The sequence below is a fragment of the Rutilus rutilus genome (genome assembly GCF_951802725.1).
Source record: "Rutilus rutilus genome assembly, chromosome: 25".
NCBI lineage: Eukaryota > Metazoa > Chordata > Actinopteri > Cypriniformes > Leuciscidae > Rutilus > Rutilus rutilus.
In genome coordinates this window covers 21,393,507-21,409,875 of record NC_140229.1, presented here as the reverse complement: position 1 = coordinate 21,409,875, position 16,369 = coordinate 21,393,507, and the positions used below count along the sequence as shown (strand labels likewise).

The following is a 16,369-nucleotide window of genomic DNA, read 5'->3' as shown; positions in this document are numbered from 1 at the left end:
TTGCTTGTCCCAGAACGTTGTGGTGACTTTCGGCCCTTATGTTTTCAATGGAGGCGCTGTGTGGTAGACTTGTTTTTTTCTTTCGCTGTAACTTTTTCTCAACCAGATGGTGTCAACAGATGTCAGATGGCTTTGAGATGTGTTTCTGTTTCTAGAGTGACACACGCATACACCCACAGCATTTCTCTCGGAGAATCACAAGTCGGCAAAATCGCATAAACACAAAGATGAGTGGGAAGTTTTTTTTAATCTAAATTGTTGTAACCTTTCTAACGTTCCTTCCTCCCCCCTTTCCCCTGTCTTGCCGTCTTTGTCCCGTCTTCAGTGTTTCAGGACGTTCTGCTGTAAAGGACCTCCCCCTCCCAGACCAGAATATGACGTGGTTTGCATCGGTCTGACAGGTTCTGGGAAGACCAGCCTGCTCTCCAGACTTTGCAGTGAGGCAACAGACAACATCGTCCCCACCACAGGTCAGCCCACCATCATAGAGCAATACCAGACACGTCCTGCAAACACAAACACAGATCTTTGCACTTCCTCTTTGCCAAACGCTTTAAAAACGCTTTACCTTGTGATTGTCTTTTAAAGAGTACTTGATTAAATCTCGGTCAGTGTACCAATGGAGGTGTTTTTGTGAAATCCTCAAGTTGTTAATCTTGTTCAACTTTTATTTACAGGTTTTAGCATTAAAGCTGTCCCGTTCCAGAATGCCATTTTAAATGTCAAGGAACTCGGAGGTAAATGTTCTCTGTTTTTCATGAGATTACTACTTTTATTTTTAATTTTTTTTTAAATCACAATTAATATATGGGCCAATGACAATTAAGAGTGTCCACGATATATAGAGAAGGAACAAATATTTATAAAATGTTTAAAGTAAAATGTATATTTTTAAATTATTCTGTTCCATATGGTTTTGAATAACGAACTTTCAGAAAAAGTTCACTCTGGCTGGTTAATACCTCTGAACTATCATTGGTATGTGGTGATTATGTAATAGGAGGGTGTGGCTCTGAGACTCCGCCTTGAACATGGAAATCTTCTCCGGCTTCTCCTCCTTCTGTTCAGTCCCTCGAAGTTGGACAACCGCGAGTGAAAACATGAACACACTGGAGAGCCGCTTTATAGTAGAAAAAGCTTGGTACTCACACTTTACGCGACACACTTATCCTGCAAGCTGTCGTCATCACTTTCCTCCTGACTGCTCTCTTCACTATAACACTGTTTGTTCTCTGTAGAAATAAAATATAGGTTCATCTTGGTTAAAGCGGTATTTTATTTTATTTTTTTTACATTAATGACACTGAAAACAGCAGGAATATTAGGCTGCTGTCACTTTAAGACTGAATGCGCAGACCGAATATACTGACACACATCCGGTTTCTTTCTCAACTGTTCACTTATGACATAACCGAGAGAATACTTGCCGAGACTGGTATTTTGACATCATTTTGTGTCCCTTCAAGCGCAAGTAAACGCGGAAGAGGAATCCAAACCTCTCTCTCTCTCTCTCTCTCTCTCTCTCTCTCTCTCTCTCTCTCTCTCTCTCTCTCTCTCTCTCTCTCTCTCTCTCTCTCTCTCTCACAGAGAGCTTCAAGTGTGTGCGGTTGTGTGCTCGAGTCCCGATTTTCGGGTCTTCTTTCGTGTTCAAAAGATTTGAAAGTGTAAATTGGCAAGACAAAACACGTCCAAGTGATAAACTTTTACTCTATGATGGTTAAACTTAGCAGTTGATCCGTGAATCACATGCGTGCCGAACCAAGTCATTTTTGTTGTTGAAAGGAAAGTTATTGTTATTTTTTTATAAAAAAAAGAAAGTTGGCAAAACATTAACATATTCGTCTCATCTCAGCAGTGTAACCAGCGTCGAATGTTCGCTAACAGTATACGGCTGCTAACGTATTTCAAACTTCTTTTTACCTCGAAGCAAAGAGTATATCAGGGCCTTAAGAGACTCGTTGATTTAACACACAGTCACGAGGGTCTGCAGGGCTCCTCACTATGATATCATGTTGTCTCTCTATGATTATAATATCATACATGTTTGGAATAAGTTGGTGGAAGTTTAATAAGTTAATAAGCAGTGAAGCAGTCATCATGATCACTACCGGTGAAAATGTTGCTGTCAGTAAGATTATTTAAGAGGTCTTTCACACCATGTCTACACCAGAAGCATCGCAAGCTGTTGCGACCATTGCAAATTTGCTTGTCCTTCATGTCAGAAATAGCACAGGCATTAGATCAGAAATAGAACAGGACATCAGTTGACTGCTGGGGATTTGCCGTGTCGCATCAGTGTAGACAGTATCAGTGTTTATAATGGGTATTGTCTTTTGTTGCGCCGCGTCACTCTGCTCGCATCCAATGTAGACACTGTGTTATTCTCACCAAGGCTGCATTTATTTGATCAAAAATACAGTAAAAGCAGTAATACTGTGAAATATTATTGCAATTTAAAGGATCTATTTTCTATTTTAATATATATTAAAATGAAATATATTCCTGTGATCAAAGCTGAATCTTCAGCATCATTACTCCAGTCTTCAGTGTCACATGATCCTTCAGAAATCATTCTAATATGATGATTTGATACTTATGAAACATTTCTTATTATTATCAGCGTTGAAAACAAGATTATTTGATGAATAAAAAGTTCAAAAGAACAGCACTTATTATTATTATTACTGTCACCTTAATGTGTCCTTGCTGAAAAGTCTTACTTGCCCTAAACCTTTAATTGGTAGTGTATGAAGTATATTCAGGTCATTGTAAGTATTAATAAATTAATAGATCCATACAAACAATTTGAGCATTATGGGATGGATCCATTAGTGAATATCTACAGAAACATCTGTAACAATATTTGAAACCAATTTTTCACATATGATCTTTTGAAAAGTAATCTTTGGCAACACATCATCTGACACAGCATGAGGAATATGAATGTTATTTGACACAGATGTAACATGAGGACCTGACCAGTAAGGATACAAACTCATTTCTTTGATGACTAATAGTTTTCTCTTCAAGGTAAATTGAACCCCAGGAAATGCCAGTGCTTGGATGCGGCACGCAATGGAAATGTTTCAGATATCACTCGCTCACTGAACCCAGAGCCATCTTGGCCCGCATTTCCTTTTTTCGTAAGAGTGATGGGCTGCAGCTTTGAATCTGTCTTTAAAATGAGTGAGTGATGATAAGAATAAGAGGGTGTTGTGGATGCAGGGAACCCTGGGGGAAAGGAGGGACAGATAGGTGAGGAGAAAAAAGGCTGGATGCATAACTGCTAGAACTGAGAATCCTGAAGGGGGGGTTTCCACCTGGGTCATGAAGCCTGTAGAGTTAGAGAAAAGGAAATGTCACTAGTTCAAAGGAAAAGTTTCACCCAAAAAATTTTAAGGAACCATATGTAAGAAATGTATTTCAATTAATCATAAAATGGCCCTGATATGTCACTAGACATTAAGAAATCATGTTCATTTCAAATACTTATATCACTGACAACAGTAGTCCGGCCAGGATATTGTCATTTAAAAAGTGAAGTTGCAGCCCTCAACTGATGTTGATGTTGTCATGTTGTGTTTTGGCCTGAAGCGCCACCCTCCACCTATCTACCAATCACGAAGTCAGTAGTGTTTCGGCATCCGCGTTGCCAGCTCTGCTCTAGTTACCACAGCTGCAGCTACAAACGTGTCGGATAAAAAATGTCTAACGTTACGAAACCTAAAAGACCTCGTTATGAATCCGAAATACGTCGTGACAAAGTCCGAAATAAAACAAGGATTTGTATAGGAGATGCCTTTGAAAGATGGAGACGGCTGAAAACTGAATTTTTGCGATACATAATTACTTTGCAAAACATCTCTCATGAAGCGTAAACATAATTAACAGGAAAAAAAACGTACTGTGTAGGACTCGTCACTTGCCATTGGAAGCTCCTTGTAGCAGCTGCTGGATCCTGCAGCCTAGCTGGCAACCTCGAGTCAGGGGGGAGGGGGAGGGGATACACCGCTCTACAGTAATTTGAAAGTGATTGCAGTACCAGTTTTGGCCACAATCTTACATACGGCTCCTTTAAATGCTAACATCATTTATTCACTTTCATGTCATTCCGAACTTTTTCGACTTTTTTTAATGTAGTTGAAAAGCCAGGGTGGATATAACGAATAAAGTCGACATTAAAAGTAAATTCAACCTATCTTTCTTGTAAATGTATGTTGAAGATCTTATTGTGAATGATTCGTCCATGAATGTTTCATTTATCAAAATGTCAAAACTCAAGAAAATGAAAGACTTCTCTCTGATGACGTATACAGGACTTTCCAATCATTTAGTCCACTTAAAACCGCCTCTTCCCAATCAACGTCACATTATTCAGTGCAATGCCCAAATTTCTAAATCCAATCACCAACCAATGGATGAACCCCATCTTACATTTTTTTTTTTTTTTTTTTATAATCTGTTGCACTCAGATGTACGTCACAATATAGCAGATAAGATCTGACGCCAGCTTTACATTTTAGCCTGTACCTAACAAAAAACTTAAGAGCATACAAATTACATTTACCACATTCACGATTCTTTTATTTGTGCTTTTGTGTCTGTTTTGGAGTTTAAAGGCTTCAAGGGATGGTTCACCCAAATATTTTAATTCTGTCATCACTTGCTCACCCTCAAGTTGTTACAAACCTGTACGAGTGTCTTTGTTCTGGTGAACACAAAAGAAGATATTTTAAAGAATGTTGGTAAGCAGACAGGTGATAGTAGCCATTCTACTATGAAAGTGAGTGGCTAACGTCAACGGTTTGATTACCAGCGTTCTTCGAAATATATTATTTTGTGTTCACCAGAACAAACAAACTCGTACAGGTTTGTAACAACTTGAGGGTGAGTAAGTGAACAAAGAATTTACATTTTTGGGTGAACCATCCCTTTAAGTCCCCATTTGTTTTAACTGCATGGAAGTGAGCGACCGGCACATTCTTCCTTTTGCGTTCATCAGAAGAAAGTAAATGATTTTTAAGTGAAATAATCCTTTAAAAGTGAATTATTATTATTATAGGAGAATTTTTTGGATAGAAACAGCCCACATTGGGAAGTCATCTTTAAATTGACGAACCTCTGAATTCTCCTTGAAAAGCGGTATAATTATGTCCTATTTTCCTTTTAAGCACTTTGGAAACCTTTCCTCCAGACCTCCAGTGAGTTCAGCTCAGTGTCAGGGGCCTGCGGAGCGCGACCTCTTTTCCCCAAAAAACATCAGTGTAGGGTTACGGCTGGGACATTAACCTTGAACCTGACGCGGAAGGCTCATGTCACACTTTATTGATGGAGGTTGTGTGCCGGCTTGACACGCTGGCTCTCCCGCCGTTTCCTCCACTGCCATCGAGACGGTTTACCGGATTCTCGTGTTATTGGTTGGTCTGCCTGTCTGGCCCGTGTTTTGGGTTTGCGTGAGTGATGTCAGGAAGCCAGGAGACGTTCAAAGTGCCGCGCTGTCTGTGTGCATTTCCCATCAGTGTCACGATGACACCCTGTGCGATCTGCTGGGCTGACAGGCACACCAGAGAAGGGAGACCCACATGCTCACATTTACCATCTCGCAGCGGCCATCTGAAAGCACTTAGCAGGCTCTCTCTCTTTGTTTCTCTGGACCCCAGCCATGATGTAATGATTTCTGCGAAAATGTGCTTTAGTTGCATTATCACATGAGATTGTAATGCACTGGCCCGTTACTGATAAATGCTGTTTTGTTCCGTCACATCTTCTCTTCTTAATGCACATGTTTATGCATTTGAAATGAAAGTAAACCTCTGCTTTTCAAAGCCCAAGACTCCACAAGACCTCCCAGTGTTTTGATTTTACTTTCACAGCCAGTAGATGGAGACTTTGAGTAAAATTAAACCACAAAGAGACTGTTGATGCACGTTTGTGACTGATGGGACATTGTGTTTTGGAAAACATGCCTTATAGGAAAGTATCAGGCTGTATATGCTAAGTAATTGTGCGTTAATATTTAATAGTGCTTGCTAAAATTGACAACAGATCAAACGCTTCTTAATTAGATGAGTCAGCCTCTGACATGGCCTGTCTGTGAGGATCCCAAATATTTATTGCGAGTCACAAATTGTCTAAACATCTGCAGAAAACATTATTTCTTCTTTGGCCAGCTATCGCAAAGTGTGTTTGCTATTGCTGTCAGGCTTGCATTTCAGCGGTTGGAAAGCTGTTGCTGAATACCACAGTGGATAATACCTAATGAGACCTGGAAGTATTACATTGTACATCATACACAGCGATGATATCGGGAAGTCGAGCTCTGAAACTCAATCTGATAGGTGGAGTCTGTTTCCAAACATGAACCAAGACCTCTAAGAACAGTTTTAGAGCTGATAATTTGGCGAGGCATGACTAAGAGCTCAATTTGTGGTGTGACAAAGGCTCAGAAGTTTGGAAGTGGAACCATTAAACTCGCGTCCAGTGTGTTTAGCGAGATAGAAAAAAAAAGGATTGCGCAGCTGCTTAGTGTCAAGCAAACAGCTTATACGTCTTGGCCGAACTTCAAGAGCTTTGAATAAAGCTGTCGATTACTGTCTGGCATTGATTTAAGACTCCACCTTTTCAAATAGCATTCTGTTTATTATTTCATAGTTTAAGATGAAAACGGAGGAATAAAGCTTCTTTTTCGGGTCCGTTATCGCAGGAGAAGATACACATGAGGCATGCTAGTAATTAATATGGCGCATTCCAATCAGAAAACTCACAAGAACAAGAGGTATAGACAAACTGGTCTCTGTTTTTTCATGGTTAGGGTACAGGCCCCGTCATGACTCACTTTAACTAAAGCCATGCTGCGCTTGTGTGTCTTGGTGGCCACATTTTTGTACCCCCAAATTGCTGTGCACAAGAGAAACCATATGTTCACTGTAAAAGTGGGCCCATTTGAACTGTGCTGTAGACTGGCCATCAGAAGAAACCATTTTAATATGCTCTCAGGGTCGACTTTAAAGAAACACTGTTGCGTTGAGCGCTCTTCATTTGGATACGGCTTTTCCCACAGGCCTCCCCGAGCGGGAGTGCGAGTTGGCATGCGTTCTTTAAGTCATAAAAATACATAATGCAATATCCGCAATGATTTTTGAAAGGAGGTCGGGTTCCTCACCAAAATGCATTCCAGCACTGTTCGAACTGATGCTGTGTCGAAACACGCTGTAGACCTTTTCCCGCTCTGCCGCCAATATGCTTTCCAGAGCTTCTCATTGTGCTTTTTTTGTTTGTTTTTTTAAAGCTTTACGTTGTTTTCGCCTTGGGCACCATCTGATTGATGTCTTACAGGAAAACCACCTTTTTTTCTGTGAAGGGGTTAATGTGTGCATTAAATGTTATGACTTCCTTGCTGCGTTCCTGACGGTGTGAATTTATGTTTTGTGTTGCAGGAGCGGACTCAATTAAAAAGTACTGGAGCCGGTACTACCAGGGCTCTCAGGGGGTGGTGTTTGTTTTGGACAGCGCTTCGTCGGAGGAGGATCTGGAGGTGGCGCGTACGGAGCTTCACTCGGCCCTGCAGCATCCGCAGCTCTGCACGCTTCCCTTCCTCATTCTGGCCAACCACCAGGACAAACCTGCTGCCCGCTCTGTACAAGAGGTAACACGATACATGCTTAACACTTCCCTTCCTCACCCTGGCTAACCGCCAGAACAAACCTACCGTCCGCTCTGTACAAGCCGTAACTTTACACTCGTTTAATACTCGTCTAATACTTCCCATCATCATACTGGCCGTTGCCAATGGGACAAGCCTGCCGCCTGCTTTGTACAAGAGCTAACCTAATACTCTCTTTATACCTCCTGTCATAATCATGATCATAAACTCTATACAAGAGGTTATCTAAAGGGATATTTCTCCTAAAATGAACACTGAGTCATCATTTATTCACACTCATGTCACTCCAAATCTGTTGGACTTTCGGTGGGAAGTAAGAAGATGTTTTTTCAGTTATACAAGGACAGTCGGTGGGATTCCAAAGATTCATTGCATGGGTAAAAATACTTTTCTTTTTTTTTATGTTCCACTGACGAAAGAAATTCATATAGGTTTGGAACAACATTATAGGTAAGAAAATGGCGACAGAATTGAAGAGATTTCCAAATACCACCAGTTCCTTTTAAGGCAAGATGTCACTCAGTGCCATAGGCAGCTATTTCCCGTCATGGAAGTACAGCTTGTGTTTACTTTAATGGGGATAGAGCGAAATTTCCAGAAACTGTTTGTCAATGTTTTTCTCCTTCTCGGCCTGACCGGTAACCGGCCGGTCAATCTCCATTTTTCCGATTCTGAACTGGTCCGTTTGGTTGCCAGCGGCACAGGAAATAACGTCAGCTGTGCCTTCTAACTCTCTTCTCTCCTACTGCGAAGTGACACACACCCGCCTCCTCTCACTCAATCCTCTCATTCTCTCCGGTCTATATAACTGGCGCGCCTCTCAGCAGTTTGTGCGTCGCAAGTACCAAAATTTTGTTTCTTACAGTGCTTAAAGAGTCAAATACTCACAAAATTATGTGAAAATGCCCATCTTGGCAAGTATTCAGTTAAACACAGTCAGTTTTGGAATGTAAATAAATAGTTGAGAAAGATAACGCATGTTGTGTAACAGTATATTGGATCCGTGCATAAACTCTTAAAGTAAAAAGCAGTCTAATACTCCTGCTGCTGTCTGCCATGTTAATCAAAGAACAAAAGACAAAGAAAATCACTCTCTGCTCTTAACTAACTTTTCTAACTTTAATTGTATGCATTAATCTGTATGAAGACTGTCCAGTGTTATTTTACATTTGATTACTTTTATATCTGTAGTTACTGAATACTGTTAGACCCACCATAAAATCTTAAAGCCGTGTTTATTTCATCTCTCTTTATCCTATTGCATTTATTTGTGCTGTTGTTTGCAATTAGTTTATTTGTTCTTATTTTATTAATGATATTTTACTTGTGTTTTTTTAATTGAAATAAAATTTTGCATTGAAGAAAAAAATATTTTTGTTTGTATATGCTGTCAATAGCTCTTTGAAAGAAAATCGGAATCTGCCAAAAATTGGTATTGGCGGGTCACACTTACAAAAAATCTGAATCGGCCAAGAAAATTGCAATCAGTGCATCTCTAGTAGCGATGCATAAAGCACGGCTCAAATGAAAGTCACTTTCAAACCAAGCGGCTTTGTGCTGGTCAACACAGCAATTTCACATGGCCAATTTGCGAAATCTGCGTGAGGAACTTTTCACCATCATGCGAAACTTTTTATTAAAATGACCCCACAACAACGGTAAATGTGACCTCACCTTTATACCTCTGGTGAGATACAAAAACTTTATATGACATTTAAGACATTTGTAGTAAATTTGAACCGATAATGGCATTAGGCATTGCTCCGCTTAGGGAGGTGGTGTTGCGCTGCTGCAGTTTTATTTTCGCAGGATTCGCATGTTGTTTGCAAACATTGACAGGCCACAAGACATTCTCCCACAGATCTGCAGCACCCAGCTTACCCACTTTCTCAGGCTTTGCTGACAATAAGTCTTTGTATTGTTGGGAGCCCAAAATACTGGTGGTGTGGGGAAACACTACAGCTGTTGTCCCATCTCATAAGAGTGTATTCATTTTACCAATTGCTCTATTTAAGATTCTGTCAAACATTGTTTCAAAAGCAAGTGGCATCAAAATTAAGATGAATTGCTGACCGCTGTTAGTAATAGCAAGCTATTGGAATGCATGGCATGTCTCTGCTGTCACATTTCTATTTTAATGGTCCCCTTGTCACTTTTATGTTTGGAGGATTGTGTTACGTCTTTTCCTGAATGATTTGGTGTCTGTGTGTTATTTGGCTGATACCATGCGCGTTGGTTTGTGTGTTCGTGTGTGAGTGTGCATGCGTGCACATCTGCTCCGAGTGTAGAAATCGGTCCGCGGGCTGCAGGGTATCACCCAATGCACAGAGCACTAATTAACTGGCTGAGAAATGGTCCTGAGTGAGCAGTAAATATCTGCCTTTGGAGAATAACACATCCCTGTTCACTGATGTGTGTCAAAACGGGGCTTTTCAGTTGGCAGCGACACTCGCTTTCCTTGCTGGAGATGCAACTTGGGTTACACAAGATCGGACCTGACCAGCTTGTTTTCCATTTAATTGCTCTCAATTGATTTCAAACTGGATCAGATCTCTTGGACCTCCTATGGGCATTGTTTCAAAGAAGAAAAGATCCTGAGTGCAGAAAACAGAAAAGAAACTGGTCACATATTTTTGGTCAATATAAGTGTCTGCCAGCTTTTTAAAAAACAAATCTGCTGTTAAATTAGATTACATTTCCATTTTTTTATATGTGACATTATATCAATCTAATTGTTCAATCCCTTTTTTAATGTTAATTGATCAATGTTACTGCTATTCTTTGTGGCATAGATTCAGCATGGTGCTGGAAAAATTCCTCAGAGATTTTGTTCCATATTGACATGATAGCATCACGCAGTTGCTGCAGATTTGTCGGCTGCACATCCATGATGCGAATCTCCAGTTCCAGCACATCCCAAAGCTTCTCTATCGGATTGAGATCTGGTGACTGTGGAGGTCATTGGAGTTCAGTGAACTCATCATCATGTTCAAGAAAACAGTTTGAGATGATTTGAACTTCGTGACATGGCATGTTATCCTGCTGGAAGCAGCCATCAGAAGATGATACACTGTGGTCATAAAAGTATGGACATGGTCAGCAACAATACTCAAGTAGACTGTGACATTTAAAAAATGCTCAATTGGTACTAAAGGGCCCAGAGTGTTTGAAGAAAATATCCTCCACACCATTACACCACCAGCAGCCTGAACCATTGATACAAGGGAGGATGGATCCATGCTTTCATGCTGTTTACGTCAAATTCTGATCTGACCCATCTGAATGTCGCAGCAGAAATGGAAGGATCAGGAAATTTTTTTCCAATCTCTAACTGTCCAATTTTGGTGAGTCCGTGTGAATTGTAGCCTCAGTTTGCTGTTCTCAGCTGTGTCACCGGTGTGTCTTCTGCTTCTGTAGCTCATCTGCTTCAAGGTTGAGCGTTCAGAGATGCTCTTCTGCAGACCTTGGTTGTAACGAGTGGTTATTTGAGTTACTGTTGCCTTTCTTTAAGCTTGAACCAGTCTCGCCATTCTCCTCTGAACTCCGGTAATAATAAGGCATTTTGGCCTACTGTACTGCCGTTCACTGTATATTTTCTCTTTTTCGGACCGTTCTATTTAATCCCTAGAGATGGTTTTGCATGAAAATCCCAGCAGATAAGCACTATCTGAAATACTCAGACCAGCCACTTAAATCTCCTTTCTTCCCCATTCTGATGCTCAGTTTGAACTTTAGCAGATCGTCTTGACCATGTCTACATGCCTTAATGCATTGAGTTGCTGCCATGAGATTGGCTGATTAGATATTCGTGCTAACAAGCAGTGTATTGTGTACTTGGGACAACGCAGCATTTGCCATATGGTCTATAAGTCTACATAGCCAATAAGAAACTGTAAAGCAGTCTAGCTGTTAAAAGTTGTCTTGAAATACAATCCTCCCTCTATACTACTTCATCTGCACACGCTAGTCTGTGGAAATATTTCAGGTCGTTTTTCATTTTTGCCAGATATAAATTGCTAAACGTATCAAATGGTGGTCTGCTTCGCATTCTGGTTTGCATGAAAGTGGCCTGTACGCCAGCATCAACCTGTTTTGTTTTATATTTCAGGGTGTGAACTGTGATGGATCATCTGTCTTGCCCCTGGATGACCATTTCATTCCAGTAAACCAAGATATCCACCTATGTCAAGAGTTTTCACATATAATTAATTGCCAAGGACCCCCAAATTTTAGGATCCCCTTGCGAGGGACCCTCTTCATAAAATATGCAGGCAGCTGTATATTTTCATGCATGCAGACTCATTTCATGCATGCAGACTCTTTTTTAAAGACAGTGCATTGTTGGAAAAATTTATGATTAGGTTTTATTTCTCTTTTTACTAAAGCCGACACAGAATTTATAAAATAAATTATTGAAATGTTATATGGAAAATATTTAAATGGAAACACAATACTTGCTCAGCAATATTATTAATCTCATTTCAAAGCTGGCAGCTCTAGAAAGATACAACAACAATACCTCCAACATTTACAACAAGTAAAATGTTAAAATGCCAAAAGAGTAGTATGACCGAATACATAGTATTCGAAAAACAGTAGGCGAAAAGACCTCGGATGACCTACTACTTTAGCAGAGTTTCTGAAGTGCGCATTCGATGGACACTTTACTATCCCATTATTTATGAAGTAAAACGATGCAACTGACAATGGTAGGATGTATAACAGTAACAACATGGCTGATGTAGTATGTCCGTATTTCATTTATACTACCCACATTAGGCATGGCCTAATGGTTAGAGAGTCAGACTGGTAACCCGAAGATTGCAGGTTTGATTCTCAATACCAGCAGGAAATGACTGAGGTGAGTCCTAAACCCCAATCACTCCCTGGTCGTCACAGTAAAATGACTGCCCAATGCTCAGTGTGTGTCAATAGTTTGCAGTGGATGGCCCTGTCCCAAATGGCACACTTCATATGCACTTTCGGTCTTGTGGACTTTCAATCGCTGCCGCCTGCGCATGTCCGTTAAGTCCATGAGACCTTAGGGTGTCCCATTTGTCATTTTAGGTGTCAGAAGAGTGCTCGCGAGTGCCCCCTTTGCGGTCGATATGCGCCCTCGATGCGCACCTTTGCCGAGCCCGCACTGAAGCGAACTCCGCAGCAGACTTCTTCCCCACAGTCAAAGCGGCGTTACATCACAAAGGTGCGGACTCGTAGGAAGACCCAGAGTGCTTAGAGTTCCATTTGGGACAGGGTCTATGTGTTTTCACTACTCACTACTCTTAATGTGAGTGCACTAACTTGAATTGGTTAAATGCAGAGGCCAAATTCCACACTTGGCCTTCACATGTCAGTTTTCACTTTAGTCACAGTTAGTATTTCGGTCACAGCTATTGTCTTAACGAGAGAGTCATTGAATCATTCAGTCAAACAATTTGTTTAAAACGGCTGATTCATTCAAGGCTAAAGCAAGTGAGAGTGAGTTGTCGAGTCATTTTAGACAGATTCATTCAAAAACGAAACTGAATCTGTCTTGCTCGGAGACGTGCAATGGCTCAACTGCGTGTAACTTTTTTCGTTGGCAAAATTGAGGAAAAATGTACAATACTGTGTCTAAAATGTAAGTCACCTAATATTCACTTTTTGTTTATTGAACTGTTGTATAAAATCAAAATCACTTTTGTAAACATTCTTATGTTTGGGAAAACAGCACTCTTGCTCTTGAGGTATTGCTTATAAATATTAAAAACAAGAACTTATACAGAGACATGTTTTGCACCATATCTTGGGATTTTGGTACCCTGGTAATCCAGAGTTCTCGCGAGAGCACAAGTTGAATTTGCTCAGCGAGTTACTCTGGTGTCGAGTAATGATGCTCATTAAATAGTCTGATTTAAGCTGATTAAGCGATCTGAGCTGCACCAATCACATCGGGTTATCTGATATAGGCGGGCCAGAGGCGAGCTAAACAGATGACGACAGCGCTGTGACGTCGAAGTCATTAGTAAACATTGCAAGATGGCTATGGATGAACACTATTTGTTTGAAACGGCTTTGGCCGCTACAATGAACGAGTTAGACTTGGCTTTTTATCTAAAACAGGAACAGAAGACGGCGCTCGAATCGTTCCTTTGCAAGAAGGGCGTTTTTGCTGTTTTGCCGACCGGATACGGTAAGAGTATAATCTACCAGTTAGCTCCGCTGGTAGCGTATGGGGTTTATTGTTGTGATTGGTCGTAGTGTTATCCAATTGCGTGCAGTGAGATTTTCAAATGCATGCTTGGTGCCGCCCCTCGAGCTGGGCGATTTTCATTAGTCGACGCCAGACCATTAATCTTTTAGATTTAGGTCTGGATTTCCAGGCTAGGATTTGGGGGGAATTTTTATTAATTACAGACATTTTTGCTTCAAGCCCCCATTATTTTCCCACATTGGTGGCCCTAGGAGGCCCCTTCTCCTGCGAGACCCGTTTCTAGTGAAATGGGTGAAACATGGCAAAGGCTGCGGAGCAAGGTTGAGAGCACTTACTCAGTTTTGCCCAACTCTGTTTGGATTGGAATTTTTCAAGTGTAAAAATTCAGTCTTGCAAATGAAATATGATGCAGGAAGGGTTGTGATTTGTATGTCTGAAAAATTTTAATTTCAAGAGAACCCATTTGCGTTGACTACCAGATTTATGATTATGTTTTCCTTTTTGCTTTGTGAAGATGAAACGAAAAAGTAAATTTAGGAACTGTTGAGATGTTTGAGTGTGAGAATAATACAAGTGATTGAAAATGTGGCAGTGGGGACCTATTGTATTGAAATTGAATAAACCAATGCGCAACTATCTTAACAACCACATGAAAAATAACGTATAATTCTCTCCTCCTTGTGTGCAAACTTGTGCCAAGTTGACAAGCGGCTACAATTAAGGTTGCATAAGGGTACAAATGTAGCCATGCAAAGCGTATTTTGATGATTGAGATCTGAATAGGGAACGGCAAATTTCTTTACTTGCAGATATGGAAATCTGTCATCATATCATTGGACTGTTGACAGTCCAGAGCCAAATGGACGGGGAAAAGTTGTGACAAGACAAAATTGATGAAGATCTAGAAGAGAAAAACAGTTAGTACCATTCAGTTAGTACATTAACACAAGACTACAGTAGATCCAAGAAGTGATGTGAGGGACCAGCTCAGTTCAGGCAGTGCAAAACTGGAATCTGTGTCCTTCGTGGTCACACAGCAATCTGGGTCCGAACAACAGACCCGTTTGTTGTTTTCCTCGGGGGCTCGGAATTTGCTCAGCCGACATTGGCATGGTTTTCAGTGCTGGATGCCAAGGCCAGTGTCAGATCAGCAGGAGAAACACCATTCTCCCTCATACCACACGCACACACTCACTCCACTGTCTGGGTGTCTGTCTGGCTTTATACCCCTTCGTCCGTCTCTCATGTTACTTGCTGTGGGAAAGATCAGTGCTGTCCATTTTTGCTCCTTCTCTACCCCCCCCCCCCCCCCCCCCCTCTCTCTCTCTCTCATTTTGATCATGCAAAGATGTTTGTGCCTAATGAACCCCATGATTCAGACCAGAGGCTCTTCACTGGTTTCGCTTCAGGACACAGTTTGATATTGGACATGAAGTGGCAATCCAGCACACTACCAAAATAGTTTATTATGTAAAAGTAAACAAGATGTCCATAAAATGTAACATTTCAATGTGTTACTATATTTATTAATGAAGATGTATTCATATTACCAAGAAAAACTCAACAAGCTTCTCTTTATACTTTGAGCAGGAAAAGAATCCATTCACTCCACATTTAGGGAGATTATCATTATATTTAAAGAGTTCTGTTTTGCTTGGCCACAGTGCGAAGAAAAACAAAATGTAGCCAACAGTGTAAAATTACGTCTGTGAACCTCACATTTTTTTACGTTGGCCGTGGACTGAGCAAATGCAGAAGCAGTAATCAGAAATCCTACTATAACTAGTGACTACCCAAGCTAAACAGCATGTCATGTAATTAATATTCATGAGAAACAAATGTAAATGTCACGATGTAATGGTGGAAATTACAAGGTAAAAATATTAAACATATGGATGGATGAATCTTTTACAATAAGTACATATGGTACATATACCAAATACATATGGTGGATTTCTCTTTGCCAACTTTTAATATTTTATATTTTAATGCAACTATAAATATTTTATCCTTGTTGCAAGGCAAACTATATTTAATATTGTATGGTTTCTTTCTTTAGTTTTGCTCATGGTTTTGGAGAATCAGGGAATGTCTCATAACCTGTCCATATTGCCATCTGTCTAATTTGACTGTCTTCTACCACCAAAATCTAAATGACTTAGGACTTAAACCAGTCCTACAATTTTTAGGTAATGTGTTTGACTTTGTTTCAAAACCACCATACTAGTGTTGACCATTACAGGTGTGTGTGTAATTTTTAAATCCCTTCCTCATGCTTACGAGAAAGACTCTTGTATCTTTGATATATGGTACCCCTGGAGCTCTATGGTCCTCAATTCTAAGGGCTCTGCAGTTGAAACTCTACCCAGCAGAGTCACAGTCACCGGAGTAATTTACTGCCCCCATCTACCCATCTGCTCTTTGGAAGCAGCTCCCCCCATGCGGTAATGGAAGGGGTCAATGTCTTACCTTTAAAAGAATTGCCCGGTTTTCCCCTGCATGACCCACACCCC

General features: G+C 40.6%; 1 protein-coding gene across 1 annotated transcript in view; it reads left to right on the top strand.

Moving 5' to 3' along the window:
* arl15b (ADP-ribosylation factor-like 15b) overlaps positions 1–16,369 on the top strand; it is a 47,515-nt gene that overhangs the window by 21,567 nt on the left and 9,579 nt on the right. Inside the window, exons 2-4 of the mRNA XM_084400538.1 lie at positions 326–470; positions 678–737; positions 7,437–7,645. Of these exons, the coding sequence (XP_084256664.1) occupies positions 326–470; positions 678–737; positions 7,437–7,645 (414 nt within the window). The remainder of the gene's footprint in view (positions 1–325; positions 471–677; positions 738–7,436; positions 7,646–16,369) is intronic.